The 20887-nt window shown below is 35.3% G+C and overlaps 2 protein-coding genes across 5 annotated transcripts in view; one reads left to right on the top strand and one right to left on the bottom strand.

Annotated features, from left to right (window-relative positions):
* MICU1 (mitochondrial calcium uptake 1) overlaps nt 1-20887 on the top strand; it is a 224005-nt gene that overhangs the window by 120357 nt on the left and 82761 nt on the right. For all 3 annotated transcript variants that reach the window (XM_055535443.1, XM_055535436.1, XM_055535453.1), the window contains 2 exons: nt 6761-6843; nt 11226-11423. In XM_055535443.1, coding sequence (XP_055391418.1) covers nt 6761-6843; nt 11226-11423 — 281 coding nt within the window. The remainder of the gene's footprint in view (nt 1-6760; nt 6844-11225; nt 11424-20887) is intronic.
* MCU (mitochondrial calcium uniporter) overlaps nt 1-20887 on the bottom strand; it is a 438436-nt gene that overhangs the window by 412429 nt on the left and 5120 nt on the right. The window lies entirely within an intron of this gene.

The following is a 20887-nucleotide window of genomic DNA, read 5'->3' as shown; positions in this document are numbered from 1 at the left end:
AGGAAATTTTCTTGATATTGGATTCCAGAAGTTATCAATAAAAATGTTGTACCATTTTATCATTTCAAATTGCTCATCATGGGAGAAACTAGATATTTTAAGTGGTAAAGTGTTCATTGTTTTATATTATATAGTTTGATTCCCCTGTATGTCAACTTAATGGGAACATACAGCTGCACAACTACAGAAAACATATTCAGGAAACAGTCCAATTAACTTACCCTTGTTTGAGCATATTTGAGTCACTAAATGGTTATTAACTAAAATTTGTTAGTATAGTCTAAAAGTTATGACAGTGTTTTAAATTGTAATTCTAATACAACCAACAGAGAAAATCTTGATTTTAACTTTATTTCACAGTACAGTGTCTTCTGTAACCAATTATAGTAGATGTGGATTTTTTTATTTGCTGTTTCACATCTTGCATTTTAAGAATAATCATTTCTTGATTACAGAACAAAATATTATAGTTATTTTCATCATCTCCAGTGACTTCAGATGGATTGCACAATTAATAGTGGATATTTTAGTACATTATTCTACAAGACAAAGATGAGGGCAGGCCTGTCTATGGGACTTCGGAGTTGAAGCAGAAAGTGTGTAACTGTTAAGTTTTTGAGCCACTGATACTGTTCATGCTATGTCTTGCTTCCCAGGTAGAGCAGTGGTAAAGAATCCCCCTGCCAATGCAGGAGACACAAGAGACGTGGGTTCCATCTCTAGGTTGGGAAAATACCCTGGAGCAGGAAATGGCAACCCACTCCAGTAGAATGCCTAGAAAATTTTCTTGCCTGGAAAATTCCATGGACAGGGGAGCCTGGTGGGCTACAGTAAGTGGGGTTGCAGAGTGGGACAGGACTGAGCATGCCCACACACACATGCCTTGCTTCACATAAATATGGAGTGCTCAGTATCTTAGTCATGTCTGATTCTTTGCAGCCCCATGGACTGTAACCTGCCAGGTTTCTCTGTCCATGAAATTTTCAAGGCAAGAATACTGGAATGGGTTGCTATTTCCTACTCCAGAGGATCTTTTCAATCCAGGGATTGAACCTGCCTGTGTCTCTTGTGTCTCCTGCATTGGCAGGTGGATTCTTTACTACTAGCACCACCTGGGAAGCCCCTCACATAAATATGCCTCTATACAAAGTTAACTATATATAAAAATAAAATATAAAATGTATAGCTTTATAATAAATATTTCTTGACTTTGTCCTTAGATTTTATGATTCTTTAAGTCTTTTGTTTTTCAAATATTTGCAGTCCATTTGCTAGCTATCATGTTAGCCTGGCACGTAACATGAAACCTAATATTACAAAATGCTGAAAAGGCTAATAGATTATCAAAGAGTACCTGTAAAATAGTTACTAACAGAAATCAGATCAGACTTAGAAAGCAAGTATGTCATTGAAAAGAAAATTGATCTGCTCTTGCTTACGTATGTTTTTTAAAAATTCTTAGGATATTTTCACTTTATGCAGCGTCCTTTGGAAGCTAAATTATCCCAGGGAAATACTACAATACAACTACAGTGCTTCCAGTCTATGTTAAAAAAAAAAAAAAACAACAACGGCAGAAAGATTCTTCCAGACTGCACCTAGCCGTCATACCTTGAAGAATTCAGGAGAATTGAGAGAGGGCAACTTTTTTGAAATCTAATCTTGCAGGTTTTTCTACTCCTTTGCTCTAGCCTAATGTGGAAAAGCAAAACATTATGCCCTCATGTAAGAAAAATGTTATTAGTCTGCAGAGAAGTCCTACTGTTACTAGAAAGGATAAGTCATTCCAGAATTAACCATTTTAGAATATTGCATTTATGGGAGCCATTGGTCACCTAAAGTACCCCAGAGAAGGCTATTACAAAATAACCTTGACGTTCTGGAAAGAGGTTCTGAGAAATCTTTAGTAGAGACATGACGCTATGTTCTTACGTATTCAGAGGGACATCATAAAGGTGAGAAGCAGTTATATTTTGCATTTCTCTCAAAAATTAAATTAGGACAGTTTGTAAGAGCTACAAAGAATTAGATTTGAGCTCTACATGAGAAGGTGGTGGTGGGTGTGTGCTCAGTCATATCCACCTCTTAGCAACTCTGTGGACAGTAGCCCACCAAGCCCCTATATCCATTGCATTCTCCGGCAAGAATACTGGAGTGGGTTGCCATTTCCTCCTCCAGGGGATCTTCTTGACTCAGGGATCAAACCCATATCTCCTGTGTCTCCTTGCATTGACAAGGAAATTCTTTATCACTGAACGACCTGGGAAGCCCATTCTGCATGAGAAAAAAAGTTCAATTAATATGGCCATTGCTGGCCAGCATTGCAAGCGGTGACCTCCCTCAGAAATAATCAGAGGCTATATGATCATCCTTACAAATTCATTAGGCAGGTTCATCACTGAATGGAGGTTCATCATACTATATACAGTTTTTTCTCCTCACTCAGAGTTCTCTGATATTGCATATTAATTACCTCATTTGTCCTATGCATCATTTTATAACAGGAATAATAAGGTAGGAATTTTGTGGTAGGAGAACCAAGCTAACAGAAAATAAAAAACTTGTTTAGAATCTAACCTATTCAGGTTTTTTTGTTCATCCCGTCAGTGCTACCAAAAAAGAATTTAAGGCATAATAACTCATTAGATTGGAAAAATCAGAATTAGAGCCCAAGTCTTTTGCATTTTCTATTAAAAAAAAGTAAGTGAAACAGTCATGGAAATCTTGAGACACCTAATGTTGTTGCTATCTAATTATTTGACTTACATACATAGAAAAACATGGTTTTTTACTTATTACTAAAACAGTGTAGAAAAATCTACTGTGCTTTGAACAAATCTAGAGTTGTTGTTGCTATTGTCATTATTGTCAATAATAGAATAACATAAAAATGTTTTATTCTACACTAGAACAAGATCTAATGTATCTCCATTTACTTGTAGTAAAAACTATCATGGAATTATAGGTAAAAGATGTAGAGTGATGAACTTTGTATAGAATCTCATTGTTTTAATCAGTCCCAACATAGGATTGTTTTAGATATTGCTGTGTAGAAAATAGATTGAATCATTAACACAAGGACGGGTGGGGCGAAGCTTCACTGTTCACTGTACAAGTAGCCTGAAATTCAAAAGAATTCCCCTCTCTCTACCTTTCTATGGCAATAGGTTGTGAATTAATGTAAACTCAAGATACTTTTAGCTTTCCAGAGCATCTGGATTTAAAAGTTACTCTGAAGTCTACTTTCACGGGGAGACAAGAGAGTACAAGAAAATTGCCTAGCAGCTTATTCCTGTGTAGCATGTTTCACTTAAGGCAAGCTGGTTTTTTGCTTGTCTTGAGTGCTTTGATATGATCAGCAAATGAAGATTGAAGGAAGGACCTTGGGTGATAGACTGCTAAGGCCTAAATGAGATCAGAATGTGCACGGCTGCTGTCCTGACATGCTGTATCAGTGACCAGGGCACAAGAGCTCAGCCTGAGAGTGTCAACGCATATTCTTGAATAAACACTCTTAAAGTCATTCCACGTAAAGCAAATACTGTGTTTGAGAGTAAGCCAGGATTAAAAAGATAAAGAAACCTCAAGCAGTACAAGATGTTCTTTGTTTGGTAAAAGTGAATTTAACCTTAGTTGTAGGAGACCATATAAGTATGAGTTGCCAGAATAACTCATTCAGTCTTTTAAATGCTTGTGCGTATGCCATCACAGAACTTGTAAGATAGTAGGAATAGAAGATCATAATAAACCTAAAAATTTAAAAACTCTGCATTGTCTCTGTAATCAGTGAAGACAGGAAATGAGAATGCTGCTGTAATTCATGAATAGCAACCCTTTGAGTGCCTCTGGCCAGATCTTCCCCTATTTGTATTCATTTTGAACCACATTTCTCTTGGTGGTGTGATACCACTTTGTCACTGCTTCCTCTCTTTTTACTTTCACCTTAAATATTAGCTTCCAACTACTTTCTATCCTTTCTGTACACTTCTCCTCAATCTTCAGTTCTCCTTGGACATCTTCATTTCAGGTCTTTGAAGCTAACCGGGTGGCTCAGTGGTATAGAATCTGCCTGCAATGCAGGAGGTGTGTGTTTGATCCTTGGATTGCGAAGATCCCCTGGAGGAGGGCATGGCAACCCACTCCATTATTCTTGCCAGGATAATCCCATGGATGAAGGAGCCTGGTGGGCTACAGTCCATAGGATCACAAAGAGTCAGACACGACTGAGCATGCCTATGTAGGTGTGTATCTGTTTATGCTAATGTGACTACTAGCTTTAAGCTCTCTCTTCTAAGCTTTAGACCCATATTTCCAGCTATCTCCTGAACATTTTCATCAGAATATGCTGTGGACTCCTTGAATTCAGCAGATCTTGTCTGAAATAATTTTTCTCAAAACTTCTACATTGTCTTTTTCTCTTTAATGATATGTAAGCTACCGGGTAGCCTAAGCCAGTCATGCTGTCAGCCTTTTTTACTCTCAGTTCATCACAGCTAATTAATCATTAAGTAATATACTTTCTGCCTCATTTCAAATTTGTTTTCTTCTCTCCACGACCACTGCCATCACCTCAGTTCACATTTTCAAGTTTCAGGAGCTTTAATGATGTTCTCTGAGACTAAATTTTGTTTTCCAGTACATTCTTCATACTGTAGCCAGAGAAGTTCTTTTTAAATGCCTGTGTGATTGTGGCATTCCCCTGCTTAAAACTTTCAGTGGCCTCACATTGTCTGCAGTTGTTAAAATTTCAAGTATCTACAAGGATTAGGTAAATAATGTATGTGAGTGAAGTGAGCTAAGCTTGTGAGACAACAGGGAAGAACAATTTATATTCAGAATTTTTAAAAAACATGACAAACCCATTACAGAATCTGATGTTACCTATGCCTGTGATTGCAACTAAGCTTAAACTACTGAGCATTGCACATGCAATGTTTCGTTGATATTAGGAATGTCCTTTAGATGAAACTTGAAACTCTAAGCTATTTCAGAGACTGACATAACCAGTGAGTCATGTTGTGTTGTTTTATTTCTAAGTTAGAGCATACCAGAATGAAGAGTATGTGTTTATTATTATAAGAACCACAATTTTCATGTTGGAGGCTGTGGAACATAATGAATAGTTTATGGGTTTGAAGTCATTGTTGACCTTAGTCACTTATCAGTTCTGTTTGTTGCCTATTAGCTGTGTGATTTGAGCAAGTCCTTTAGTGGCTTGGAGCCCCAACATCCTACTCTGTTTAAAAAAAAAATTAAGAAAGAAATAATTTTAGGATTGAGAGTACAAAATTGGAAAACAGCTTAAAATTATCCAGTTCAGTGCTTGGCGCATAGTAACTCTTCAGTAAAAGATAGCATCCAGACAAATGGGAATAATTTAAGAAGTGACAATAAATATACAAAAATCTAATCCCCACCCCCCTGCCCTACATCCTTCTCAGCAATCATACTGGTGGCCTAAGAAAAGCAAACCTGTTGGAAGCCATTATCAAGTGAAACAGGCGGATGGAAACTGAGAAGCATACGATTCATCCAGGCAACTAAAAACCAGGAGCTTACCCACCTAGTAGGCTCGCTAGCTGAAAATGGAATTTAAGCTTAGAAAGTGTGGATACTAACAAATTAATGAGCAGGACAGGAATATGAACTGTGTACAGTAATGCATAATATACTAAGCCCTTGTTTACTTTTTTGTCTACGTATTGTCTTTAATTTTTTTAACTAAAAGTGATGTTAACTGAAAATTTATATATAGGAAATTTTACTTTTATTTTCTATAGCTATATAAATTTGAAGCACCGAAGGAAGTAAGTGACTTAGTTTTCTTTTTTTGGCCATGCCACACAGCTTGTGGGATCTTAGTTCCCCAACCAGGGATTGAGCCTGGGCGCCACCAAGTCCCTAGTTTTCTTTACTAGAATATTTAGCATGGTAAGGAAGGAGAGGAGGGCTGTTGAATTTATATTTTATCCTAATGTTCAAATATAATAATTGTATTTTGATTGATCTGGGACTTTAAAGAAGTCTTGAAACACTTTGACCATTCACTTAAGGGAAAAAAATATAATGTCTTCTGAAGTTTTGCATTTTTCATTTTGATTTTTAAACATTTAAGTATACTTTACTCAGTAATTTATGTATCAAGCTGATACAATTAAAATAGGGGGCTGGGTCGCTGACCGTGTGCTTTTCTGCCTTACCACAGAGCTGTAGTGACGCTGAGGAGAATGGTATCGATAAAGTGTCAATAATAACCTGTTGGCAGAGTGATATCCACCGAACTCCTGATTATACTTACAATGGAGAGACTAGAAAGAACAAGGTAGAAAGCTAGCTTGTTTTCAAAAGGCAAGACAAAGATAGTTTCAGCTTCTTACTTTGCAGCAGTATATCTCATCCCAAATAGACTTTCATGCCCAGATAAATAACACTGTATTTAAATAACAGAACAACATTAAAGTTATTCAATTAAAAGAAGATGGTTTCTAAGAAAGTAAAGTATTTAAGAGAGTGTTGAAACACGAAGATAGATAAGTACTATCTTTACTGGCCATGGTAAAATTCTCTTGGTTTTAAGAACTGTTGTAAAAGGTCAATCAAGATAAATGTGGTGGCATTCTTTGACTTGAAGTTACATTTTAATGTTTAACCATCCTTTTTTCTTAAAAAGCAGTGATTTTATTTTTGGTCAATACCTTCTAAATATTTTTCTCTTTCCTTTCTCCTTCCCTCCTGCTATTCCTTCCTTCCTAACTTACAGCTCCTCAGAGAAATTTTGAAATTGCGTTCAAGATGTTTGACTTGAATGGAGATGGAGAAGTAGACATGGAAGAGTTTGAACAGGCAAGTTTCCTGGAAATTTCCTTTAAATACATTAATGTTTAACACATTTTCATGTGCCTTGGAGTTACTTTGGCCTTGATAGTATATTCTGATGCTATCCAATTTTTGAAGTACCTAAAGTATCATTTTTCAGAATTATCTCCACTTATAATAGGTGAGGGGTTTTTGTTTGTTTTTACTCTAAATGTAAGGAATTATTTCAGCATATGATTCAGGTCAAGGTTGCTCTAATTCCCCAACATGAATTAGACTCTAATGTTGAGAGGCTAAGTTATGGCTGTTCAATCATATATTCAGTCAGTATTTATTAAATAGCTTCTTTGTGCCAGGAAATTCCAGAATACAAGGATGTACGACATATGTTCTGAAAGGATTTCTATGAGGGAAGGAAAAATGATACCATACCTTTTACTGTACCAGGTCCTAGCCATAAATGTACGTGCTGTGCTGTGCTTAGTCGTTCAGTTGTGTCCGATTCTTTGCAACACCATGGACTGTAGCCCACCAGGTTCTTCTTTTCATGGGATTCCCCAGGCAAGAATACTGGAGTGGGTAGCCATTCCCTTCTCTAGGCGATATCTTCCTGACCCAGAGGTTGAACTTGGGTCTCCTGCATTGCAGGCAGATTCTTTACCATCAGAGCCACCAGGGAAGGCCATAAATGTATATAGTTTCTTCTGAATTCTAGGAAGAGATTACATTTCCATCAAACTTCTGTCCTTGGAGGATCATGGTACCTCTTCAAGTATAATTATTATGATTAATAGAAGTGTTTTCAAAACAGGAAAAAATATATATGTGCAAGAAAGTACTTTTGTAGTCAAAATGAGTAAAGGGGCAAAAAGGAAGTAGGAAAAAGTATCAGGTATAGTGTATCTTTAAGTAAGAACTACACAGAGACAAATATTTCAAAATACCTATAGATATTTATTCAATTTGCAAGCTATGTCCATCCAATACCTTCAGTTTTCTGTATTTCTGCACTTTACTGATATTACTGGGTGGCATCAAATGATTTTAAATAGAACTTATTTTGGTATTTTAAATTTTATTTTATACAGAACTACTTTACTTTATACAGAACTATTTTATTTTTATTGAGATATAGTTAACTTATTGTATTAGTTTTAGGTGTGTGATGTAATGATTTGACCTATATATATTTTTTTTGCAATGTTACCACAATAAGTTTAGTTAATATTCATTGTCACACAGTTATAATTTTTTTCTTGTGATGAGAACTTTTAAGAGCTACTCTCTTAGCAACTTTCAAATATACAATTTTGTTTTGTTAACTATCATCTCCATGCTTACATCCCCAAGGCTTGTTTATCTTATAACTAGAAGTTTATACCATTAGACCACCTTCATTCCTTTTGCCCACCCTCAACCCCTCGCTTCTGGCAACCAGTGATCTGTTCTCGATGAGTTCAGCTATTTTTTGGATTCCACATATAAGTGATATCATATAGTATTAGCCTTTCTCTGTCTGACACTTTATTTAGCATAATGTCCTCAGTGTTTGTCCATGTTGTCACAAATGGCAAAATTTCCTTCTTTTATTATGTCTCAGTAACATTCCCTTGTGTGTGTGCGTGTGTGTATGTGTGTGATATTTTCTGTATCCTTCATCTGCCAGTGGGACACTTAGGTTTCCATGTCCTGGCTATTGTAAATAGTAATGCAGTGAATATGGTGGGGAGCTGAAGATATCTGTTGGACACAGTGATTTGATTTCCCTTGGATAAATACTCAGAAGTGGAGTTGCTGAATATGGCAGTTCCGGTCTTAATGTTTTGAGAAACTTTCATGCTGTTTTCCATAGTGGCTACACCAGTTTACATTCCCACCAGTAGTGCATGAGAGTTCCCTTTTCTCCACATCCTCACCAATATTTTTGCCATTGCTGTTGAGCTGAATGACTTGTAGCAATCACTTCACCATTGTGTTCACCTGACAGAGAAGAGAATATAAATTTCATCTAATATGATCCCCTGATAACTGGATGTGTTAAACTAATGCAACTTGTAATATTGATCACAAGAAATTTTGATGTAAAAACTCTTTAGAAAAAGAAAAGTAATTATAAGGTAACTCAGGGATGAATAGCTCTTATTAGAAGTTTCTCAGCTTCATCTTTCTGTGTTTTACATTTTTGGGCAATATAATAATTCATTAGGTCAAAAATGCACTGTTTTCAGTCATTCAAACTTCGCTTTAATTTCTAGCTAAATAGGTATTTTCTTGACAGAATGTTTGTCAAGCTTATTTTAAAAAGTTAAACAGACCAGTATGAAGACAAACACATTTCATCATTATGTGTCTTCCAAGTGAAGGTGACATGAGGCAGACTAATACCTGATGTGACTCTTTCATTCATCGTTTTTCAAAAATCACTTTCGTTACGCATAAACATAAATTACTAAAAAGCATTACTCAGACTTCCCTGGTGGTCCAGTGGTTAGAGCTCTGCACTCCCACCACAGGAGGAATGGGTTCAATCCCTGGTCCTAACGGGTCAGAGAAGATCCCACATGCTGTGTAGTGCAGCCAAAATAAATAAATAATAAAAAATAAAATAAAAAGCATTCCTCTGCTCTAAATAAAGTGTGAGCTTTCTCTGATCTTTCTTCCACATGGATCCTTTTCCTTAACCCATTTCATAGCAGATCATAAAATAGAACTAACCTAGCCCAAAGATTTTTTTTTAAAAACTCATATAACTTTCAGGGCTACATTCACCCAGGCCATGACAGAAATTTCTTTAGTATTGAAGTATGAGAAATAATACCTGTCAGCTATGAGACAGAGAAAGGGGATGAAATTTTCACACAGACTGTCAGCACCACATTTTTTAAGCTAACATACAGTTTCCACCATAGAAAGTGTATAAGCTACAATATTACAGCACAGGCAAAATTTAAATCATGACAGGTCCTGACAGGGGTACTCAGTGTTGATTCACTGCTACTAAAAAATTCTTCAGTTCTCACAGTTAGGCAGAGAAAATGAATTGTGTATTGCCTTCAAATATAAGCAGCACTGCACTGATTATCCTATATTTCAATTTGAAGTCTAAAAATCCTCAACGTAAATAATTTGAAAATCCATCTTTCAAATCTCCATGTGCATGAAAAACAAACATCAAACAGTCTTATTCACTTGATAAAACATGAACCCAGAAAAAAATCATAATCAGAAGCATTTATGATATTAACTTATAGTTATAAGGAAACTTAGAGACAGTGTACTCTAACCAGGAACTTTTCCAGTGAGAAAACTAAGGCCCAAAGAAGTTAAATGACCTATATAAATTGTGCTTGTACTGTAGAGCAACATAATTAGACCCCATGTTTCCTGATTCCTCATCTCATGTCTTTCCATTATACTACTGTTACCTTTTAGAGCCAGGGACTATTCAGTTGAGTTAAGTAAATCTTTTGTATGGTCATAGGTAATAAATAAAATAAAGACATTTAAATAAGTAAATCCATTGTTACACATCTTTAAGTTTTTAAATATTATACTTTTCTAATTTAGCAATTTAAAAATCATTCACAAGGCTATATATATTATTTATCTATTATAATATAACTTTATCTGTCTTTACATATCACAATTTTATTCTGAATAGTTGTTTTTATTAGCTTGTAAAGAGGTAGAAAAGACTGCAGGAACCAGTGGGGGAAAAATGCTTAGCAATCATAGACTTGCATCAAAAAGCTCATTTTGTATATCAATAGTTAGGCCATGGTTGCTAGCCCCCAAAATTATTCTTTCTCAAAATCTCATTTAAAATTTCTCAAAGATTAAACTAATTCCCTATCTTCTCTTGGAGAATTGCTCCGTACCAACTTTATATTTCGCATTCTCATTCTAGTTAATGTGTCACCTCTCTTAGATATCAAGTATTTGCCTATAGCTGTACTGCCTCTCATCCCAACTGGAGAGTCAATAGTAGAAGTGTGAAATTTTTAAAAGTCTCCTGAGATATGGAAGGTATTACTGTGAGTTTGATGATTATTTTAGTGTTGTGTGTGAGGTTTTGAGCCTAAAACAAATGCATACTTTTTTCTCAAGAGATATTTTTAAGAGCATCCCAATTATAAAGGTGTCAAGCATGTGTGTTACCAGTTCTATTACTTGCTGGCTACTTGACTCCAAGCAAGTTACTCAACAGCATACCTCAAATTCTTCATCTGTAAAATGAGGATAACATTGGACTTATCTCATAGGATTGTTGTGAGCATTAAAAGAGAGAATTGTAGCACAGTGTAGGCAGATAGTAACTAGTTGATTCTAGTTGATTCTTATTACTCTTTAGTCTTCTACATTTTCTACCTTGTAATATTTTTATGGACTGGGGTTTGCTTCTCCATTAGGTTCAGAGCATTATTCGCTCCCAAACCAGCATGGGAATGCGTCACAGAGATCGTCCTACAACTGGTAACACCCTCAAGTCCGGCTTGTGTTCAGCCCTCACAACCTACTTTTTTGGAGCTGATCTTAAGGGGAAGCTGACGATCAAAAACTTCCTTGAATTTCAGCGTAAACTGCAGCACGATGTTCTGAAGCTGGAGGTAGGTATTTCTTGGACTTCAGGACGCTGTCCATCATGTACCCACGAAGAGCCTCTGGGCTGGGAGGGGCCTGCACTATAGGTATTCTTTTTATCTACCTCTAACCATGAGAACTGATTGGTTTGAACCTTATCAGTGATCTGCAGCCTGACAGCAAGTAGGAAATAATATGATTCTAGGACTGAAAGCCCAAGAAGTCTAAATTGAAAATCTTAGTTGTCTCTGGATGCTCAGCTTGAGGAAACAGAAATTCAGGACTCACAGCAGTTCTCAACCTGAGCATGTATGCTTATTGTGTAAAAGGCACCAGGGGATGAAAGCAGGGAGGATAATAAGGAGCTCTTTCTATGAAAGTTTACGAAGGTAATAACAGCTGGAAACACAAAAGGTCAGAAAGATACATGTACTCAGAGTTACAAAGGTGTCATGCTGGGTTTGAGGATTTACTTTTCCACTTATAGTTTAGACCGTCATGGTATTCAATTCCTGGACACAACTCTCTAAGAGTATTATTACCTTTTTCTGTGCCTATATTTGTTGAATTAAGTACTTTTGGATTAGTTGGCTAATGAGTCTATTCGGTTCAAAACATGCATTAAATGCCTTTTGTATGCATTTTTGTTTGAGGACAAAAAAATGAAGTCTCTGATTTCCTCAGATTTGAAAAAATTCCCTTATGCTGGTGTTTCTCCACCCCCTTTTTTGGGTTAACATATGCCCTGCTTTTAATGTTATTTGAAATTTTGAAACATTAAATACTGTGACTAAAAACACAAAAAAGTATTGGAGAAAAGTGCTGCTTTGTTTTTAAACTCTGAATATTACTTCTCTATCTGCTCTCCCATCTTTCCCCCGAGATTCTAATATACTACTCCCACCTCTTCCACCCACTTACCTCAGTTGAAACAGTTTAAAAAATCCTAACTGAATTCCTATTATTGATCAGAACAGTATTTAATATTCATTCTCTAGAAGAGAAGCAGAAGAATAGATCATACTAAAAATCAGATCTAACTTTAGAATGTGCTTTCACACTGTTTTTTTGGAAATAGAATAATTAATATTTAAGGAATGTACCTTAAAATAACAAAGTAATGGTTCTCCGCGATTCAGCCTCCTTCAAGAGTCTCTTGTAGCCCCTGTAATACTTGGTAAGTATTTATTTATTTTATATATAGTGCAGGGGGCACAAAACTTTACCTCTATCCTCCTGGGGTCTCCATCTGGGCCTGAGTCTTAAATTAATGTAAGACAGATTAACAAGAGAAAAGTATACAGATTTTTACACATACATGGGAATCCCCGTAAAAAAAAATGAAGACCCAAAGAAGTGGCTCAGGCTAAATGTTTATATACTAAGTTGAGCAGAGAGAAGCAACTTAGCTTTATGAAGTTTGCATTCTTATCACCAGAAAAAGGGAGTCAAAGTCAAGAGATATCTGTCAAACAGATTTTGTTAAAATAATTCTTATCTTCCTTTAGTCCCCCATATGTTTTAGTTACTTGTCCACAGTTGCCTTTCTTTGTTTCCTGCTGGTGTAAGGAGGACATTTTTCACATGGGAGTTTTACATCCTGCTTTCAGGAACCCAACTGTTTTTGTGTAAGAGTTCCTATGTACTAGGATTCTAGACATATGCCTTGGCCCCTTGTATGCATACCTGAAATGGTCTTCTTTGAAAACATTATAACATAATTTGGGAATGCGAAATTATTTAACTTATTAATTATATAATTACAACTTAGCATAAAATAAAATATAGTTAGAAGATAAAGCACAAGTCAGAATGGCAGTTTTAACAAACTTTAAACAACAGTACAGGGTCATCAGAATATGGAGCAGATGCCGGCTTTACCACAGTCTAGCCTGACACTCATTCTTGGACACATGACAGAGTCTCAAGAGACATAACATGGACCTTTGTCTTTTATCCTGAGATGCTGGAGAGCTTAAAGCCCACTAACGTACCATGTAGATTGCCAATGAAATAGAATCTTATAAAGCATATTAGGGATTAGGGACTTCATACATGTGTACCCGCATGTAGACTACACCCAAATGCTGAAGAAAAGAGATCTAAAAGACAGTTATATCTAAGATATTTACTCCAGATAGCTGTCTTCTATTTGACACTGACTTGGATTATCTGTAGTCAAGGCCAAGACATACCAAAATTGTTTCTGTTTGACAATCCACAATCCCTCATGTAAGGGAACAAACAGACTTTTGTAAAAGAACCCAGCCTACCACATAATAAAAATCCTATTTATTACATAAAAATGTTTACTAATCTTAAGTCCATTCTTTCCATTTAATGGCACAAGATCAGTGAATGAATAACCCCCATATTTAAAACTTCATGGATCAGTACTGTGTCTTCCTAACTAGATGCATAATTCTTTGAGGAGGTATGAATAGCAGAAAGAGCAAAGGTTCTGGTATACTCATAATGAGACCTTGGTTAAAATTTTATTTCTACCACTTACTGGCTGTCTGTGATGAGTTATTTATTCTCTCAAAGCCTAGATTCTCCTTTGTACAACATAGTGGTGGTTAAGTGAGATGGTGTTTCTTATCAGCTGAATTGTGTCCGTCCCTCCCCACCCCTACACCAGAGTTTCTGTATTGAATCCCCAAACCCAATTTGGAGAGATCCAACCAGTCCATTCTGAAGGAGATCAGCCCTGGGATTTCTTTGGAAGGAATGATGCTAAAGCTGAAACTCCAGTACTTTGGCTACCTCATGCGAAGAGTTGACTCATTGGAAAAGACTCTGATGCTGGGAGGGATTGGGGGCAGGAGGAGAAGGGGATGACAGAGGATGAGATGGCTGGATGGCATCACTGACTCGATGGACGTGAATCTGAGTGAACTCCGGGAGTTTGTGATGGACAGGGAGGCCTGGTGTGCTGTGATTCATGGGGTCACAAAGAGTCGGACACGACTGAGCAACTGATCTGATCTGTTCTATCTGATGATTAAGTTAAAATGAGGCTATTAAGGTGAGCCTTAATCCTGTGTTACTGGTAACCTTATAAGGATGGAAATTTGGAAAGAGACACAGACACACCAGGGGTGAACTTACACAGAGGGACAACCATGTGAAAAGACAGCAAGAGGACAGTCAACTGCAAACCAAGGAGAGAGGCTTCGGAGGAAAGCAACTCGGCCTATACCTTGATCTTGGACTTCCAGCCTCCAGAACTGTGAAAAAATTAATTTCTGCTGTTTGTCATCCAGTTGGTAGTCTGTTATGGCAGCCCCACTGAACTAACACAGTGATGTGTGCCTGAAACAATTGGCATGTACCATGCCTTTAATAGTTATCCTTCCACCTTCTTTTATATACCCTCTACCCTTCAGTATATCAGTTGGCACATAGTAGACACGTAAACAGATCATCCCAGACGAATGACCGAAAATCCTTACTTTGATTTTGAAATAGTTTTCTGATAAAACATCTGGAAAATGGAAGCAAATTTTGTTTTTATGAAACACTTTTAATTTTAGTTTTTGAAGTTTAGATAATTTTTCCCCTCACTGAATATGAAATATAATATCATCACAGCCAAGAGGAAAATAGAAATGATTAACATTATCTTAACTTTCACATGGGTTTTATAAGTTCCATCATTTTATTTATCTCTTACCAGTTTTATTTCATTGCTTACTAAACTACTTTAAAATTTTAGATCAAGGAGATTTATACCTCCATTTAGTTACTTCTGTCTTTTTCTCACCACAGTAGCTTTGAGAGTGAAGAGAATACTATTTATCTGTCAAATTTAATTTCCACACGGGTCAGGGAAGGGAAAAAGTCCATGAACAAAATCTATCAAATGCCTACTATGAGCCAGACAATGTGTAGATATTACATGCCTTCTTTATTTTAATCATCACCAACCCTATTAGATTTGGTGGTATTATACCCGTGTTACAGCTATAGAAACTGAAACTCAAAAAGATAAAAGTTACAGAGGTAGTAAATGGTACAATCAGGATTCCAACTCAGCCTTTCAGACTAAGCTCTTTTCTGTTCATTATCTGATTGTTATTACTTTTAGTCTGAGATGAGGTTTCTGTACATGACTTATTTGGAGCTCTAAAGAAAAAATGTTCAGAAATTTAGGAAAAGAAAAAAAAAAATTTTCTGAATATTTATAGTTTCCCTTTTCAACACCATGTTTTTCTAGTTCCTTTGCCCCTCAAATTGAGTCTTATGACTGAAAAGAAATACACCATTCTTTGTGTTTATAAAATACTATGTAAACTACCTATTTAGTTTCTTTTCGTAACAGTCATTGACTTGTTAGATTTTTTGTGTTTTAATGCTCTTAACTCTGGTCATATTTGTTTTTTTATACCCTTTGTCTTTATTTGGGAACTCAGAAAACATGGATTTAAAAGAATGACTTTAGAATGCCCAGTTTTATAAGAAAAGATGAGTTAGTAATGGTGAAATGCCTTTGTGTTTAAGGCTATTGGGAAAAGCAGTTATAATGACTTGGGATAAAATTATGAACTATTTAATTAAATACTTAACTTTTCATATGCATATAAAAGCCACATATACATGCATTTTAATAAATCATAGTGGCTTAATATCAAAAATGCACAGTTTTTTAAAATAGCTCCTTTGAAGTTATTAAAAATTCCATCTAAGTCTACCAAGAACTATTGAGCTGAGTTCCTTGGAGACAGGTGCCAAGTCTAATTTCAGTTAATATATTCATTGATTTCTTGAGGACTGCAGCAAGTAGGATGTCAGTCAAAAATGAAAGGTAATAGAGAACTCTTTGAAAGATTATGATTAATTTTAATTTGGGGGGAGGAGAAAAAGGAGCTGTCATTATGTCAAAGAAAAGTAAAAACTAATTTATACAAGGAAGAAGGCAACTTCAGAATACACAAGAGGCAAACTGAAAGAGTATCATCTAACAGAATTCCAATTTGTAACATCTTTTTATAAGTTTTGGGGTTCACATGCTTATTGCATTACCAACCAGAGTATCACATTTTAAAATGGAATGAGTATCAGTTATCTGAAGGCAAATTATATATAATTCAGAGGGTAACAATGACTGTCTCATATTCCCAGTCTTCAAGAAAAAAAATATTGATGTTAACTAGATTTGTTCAATCAGAAAGAAAGATAACAAGGCAACATAAAAATCTATGCTAATTATTCTCATCTGCCATTAAGAGTAGAGCAAAAAAATGAGGGTTAATTTAATTTAAATTGTAAGGAACTTAATATTAAAGAATTCCAGAATCACCTACCCTTTACATCATCAAGCTGACATCCTTGTACTCATCTCTTTAAAGTACTAAAGTAGAATTAAATCTTTGTTGCCTCAGTGGAAGACCATATTAAAAGACAAACCTCAGCTCTTTTCTTGGCCAAAAGATTGTTGGAAAGGAGACCAGAAGGCAACCAAACATTTTCAGGAACTAGAACACTCTTGGCAAAGCAAATTTCTTTTTATCTTAATAGTCTGTTTTGGGCTTTTTTCCTCCTGGGAAACTGATTCTTATTATGTAAACTTAAAAATGAGAATTGACTTTGATTTAACTAAATCTAAGAAACAAAATGAGGTATGTTTGTTGGGTTTTTTCTTCTTTTTTTTTAGTTTTATCCTTCTATTTTTGCCTCTACAAAGCAGAATGTAGATGGTAATAAATCTACCATTTCTTATTTCATCCTTAGATGTTTTCAACTTGAATTTTCCAAAAATCATTAAAAGAGTTATTAGAGAGTACTTGATTCTTTTACAGATTTATAACTTTAGGGAACGAAGTATATGTTTAAAGGCTTAAAAAACAAATGAACAAAAAAACCCTTTAACCTTGTTATTAAGATAACAGTCCCCACTATAAAAAATCTAGTTATATTTGGTTATGATAATAAAATTTTTTACCAGTTTATCTTTTGTAAAAAATTTTAAGTTTATAGCCAGCATAAACTGCTTTATGCTTATAAAACTCTGTTGAGAAAAGGCCTTTAGCAAGCATTATTTTCCCAAGTGTTTAAAAAAAAAAAAGGAATCTATTCTTTCACCATATAAAATACTTTTATTTCTTGCTTTTTTGTTTATTTTTATGCTTTACTTTACTTATTTTTAATATCTAGATACCTACCAATCCTATAAGAATTAACAAATTGGGTAGGTAACATGAAATAATCATTACTTTAAAATATAGATCCAGGATAGATCACATCCTGGGCCATAAATCTAGCCTTGGTAAATTCAAAAAAATTGAAATCCTCTCAAGCATCTTTTCTGATCACAATGTGGTAAGATTATATGTCAACTACAGGGAAAAAACTATTAAAAATACAAATATATGAAGGCTAAACAACACACATCTGAATAACCAACAAGTCACAGAAGAAATCAAAATATGCATAGAAATGAATGAAAACACAACAACCAAAAACCTATGGGATTCAGTAAAAGCAGTGCTAAGGGGAAGGTTCATAGCAATACAAGCCTACCTCAAGAAACAGGAGAGAAATCACATAAATAACCTAACTCTACACCTAAAGCAATTAGAAAAGGAAGAAATGAAGAACCCCAGGGTTAGTAGAAGGAAAGAAATCACAAAAATTAGGGCAGAAATAAATGCAAAAGAAACAAAAGAGACCATAGCAAAAATCAACAAAGCTAACAGCTGGTTCTTTGAGAAAATAAATAAAATAGACACACCATTAGCCAGACTCACCAAGAAACAAAGGGAGAAGAATCAAATCAACAAAATTAGAAATGAAAATGGGGAAATCATAACAGACAACACAGAAATACAAAGGATCATAAGAGACTACTATCAGCAACTATATGCCAATAAAGTGGACAACTTGGAAGAAATGGACAAATTCTTAGAAAAGTATAACTTTCCAAAACTGAACCAAGAAGAAAGAAAATCTTAACAGACCCATCACAAACACAGAAATCAAAACCGTAATCAGAAATCTTCCAACAAACAAAAGCCCAGGACCAGACAGCTTCACAGCTGAATTCTACCAAAAATTTACAGAAGAGCTAACACCTATCCTACTCAAACTCTTCCAGAAAATTGCAGAGGAAGGTAAACTTCCAAACTCATTCTGAGGCCACCATCACCCTAATACCAAAACCGGACAAAGATGGCACAAAAAGAGAAAACTACAGGCCAATATCACTGATGAACATAGATGCAAAAATCCTTAACAAAATTCTTGCAAACAGAATCCAACAACATATTAAAAAGATTATACATCATGACGAAGTGGACTTTATCCCAGGGATGCAAGGATTCTTCAATATTCGCAAATCAATCAATGTAATACACCACATTAACAAATTAAAAGATAAAAACCATATGATTATCTCAATAGATGCTGAGAAAGCCTTTGACAAAATTCAACATCCATTTATGATAAAAACCCTCCAGAAAGCAGGTATAGGAGGAACATACCTCAACATAATAAAAGCCATATATGATAAACCCACAAAAAACATTATCCTCAGTGGTGAAAAATTGAAAGCATTTCCCCTAAAGTCAGGAATAAGACAAGGATGCCCACTCTCACCACTACTATTCAACATAGTTTTGAAAGTTTTGGCCACAGCAATCATAGCAGGAAAATAAAAGGAATCCAAATTGGAAAAGAAGAAGTAAAACTCTCACTGTTTGCAGATGACATGATCCTCTACATAGAAAACCTAAAGACTCCACCAGAAAATTACTGGAGCTAATCAATGAATACAGTAAAGTTGCAGGATATAAAATTAACATGCAGAAATCCCTTGCATTCCTATGAGAAAACAGAGAAATTAAGGAAACAATTCCATTCACCATTGCAACAAAAAGAATAAAATACTTAGGAATAAATCTACCTAAAGAAACAAAAGACCTATATATAGAAAACTATAAAACACTGATGAAAGAAATCAGAGATGACACAAATAGATGAAGAAATGTACCATGGTCATGGATCAGAAGAATCAATATAGTGAAAATGAGTATACTACCCAAAGCAATCTATAGATTCAATGCAATCCCTATCAAGCTACCAATGGTATTTTTCAGAGAATTAGAACAAATAATTTCACAATTTGTATGGAATTACAAAAAACCTTGAATAGCCAAAGCAATCTTGAGAAAGAAGAATGGAACTGGAGGAATCAACCTGCCTGACTTCAGGCTCTACTACAAAGCCACAGTCATCAAGACAGTACGGTACTGGCACAAAGACAGAAATAGATCAATGGAACAAAATAGAAAGCCCAGAGATAAATCCACGCACATCCAGGACATGGAAGCAACCTAGATGTTCATCGGCAGACAAATGGATAAGAAAGCTGTGGTACATATACATAATTGAATATTACTCAGCTATTAAAAAGAATACATTTGAATCAGTTCTGATGAGGTGAGTGAAACTGAAGCCTATTATACAGAGCGAAGTAAGTCAGAAAGAAAAACACCAATATAGTATATTAACACATGTATATGGAATTTAGAAAGATGGTAATGATGACTCTAAATGCGAGACAGCAAAAGAGACACAGATGTAAAGAACAGACTGTTGAACTCTGTGGGAGAAGGTGAGGGTGGGATGATTTGAGAGAATAGCATTGAAACATGTATATTATCATGTGAACTAGATCACCAGTCCAGGTTCGATGGGATGGGGAGGGAGGTGGGAGGAAGGATTAGGATGGGGAACACATCCTGAATGTATGGCAAAAACCACCACACTATTGTAAAGTAATTAGCCTCCAATTAAAATTTTTAAAATAGAAATGTATAAAAATGATAGAATAAAAATTTAAGGGCCCACAATAATTCTTTATAAGTCAGTCACTCATGACTTGATGTCAACACTTTTTAAAGCTCATTCTGTCTTCTCTCTGTAGCATATTGTCAGGTAGGTCCAAAGTTTTGCCCTGATGAAACCAAGTTAACTCGCAGGGTAAGTTAGTTTAATAAGAAAACACGTAAAACCTAAAGCCAAACTCTGATTTAGTTTCTTGCAATTCCCTTTACACCCTATAGCTCAAGTTTGCTGTCATTTGCTGCTTGTAGGTAGAATCAGATGGAAAGTCTATCCATGGTAGAATGTCTATGGTGATACAAAGCTCCTTTGATGTAAATGTAACCTTAATTAATTATTCTATAAAAATTGCATAAAACAGTGCTTATTGTTTCATATCTTTTGGAGAATGAAAGGAAAGTTTGAGTGAAACTTTGGTGCTTAAACATATATGATCTAGGCATTATTTTTTTTTTTTTTTTTTTTTAGGCATTATTTTTTTAAAGATATTAATTAGTACTTCTGAATCTGACATTTCAGATTGATCATTAAAGTGCAGAAAACTTAGAGAATAATACTTTTTTTTTATTTGCAGATAGCATTGTAATTCCAAAGTCGATATGTTAGTGATACCTCTTATCATACTTGGCAATCACCAGTATTTTCT

Source organism: Bubalus kerabau, chromosome 1 (genome assembly GCF_029407905.1).
Source record: "Bubalus kerabau isolate K-KA32 ecotype Philippines breed swamp buffalo chromosome 1, PCC_UOA_SB_1v2, whole genome shotgun sequence".
NCBI classification, from domain to species: Eukaryota; Metazoa; Chordata; class Mammalia; order Artiodactyla; family Bovidae; genus Bubalus; species Bubalus kerabau.
Note: the sequence above shows the minus strand (reverse complement) of the source record. Positions and strands in the feature narration are given on the sequence as shown.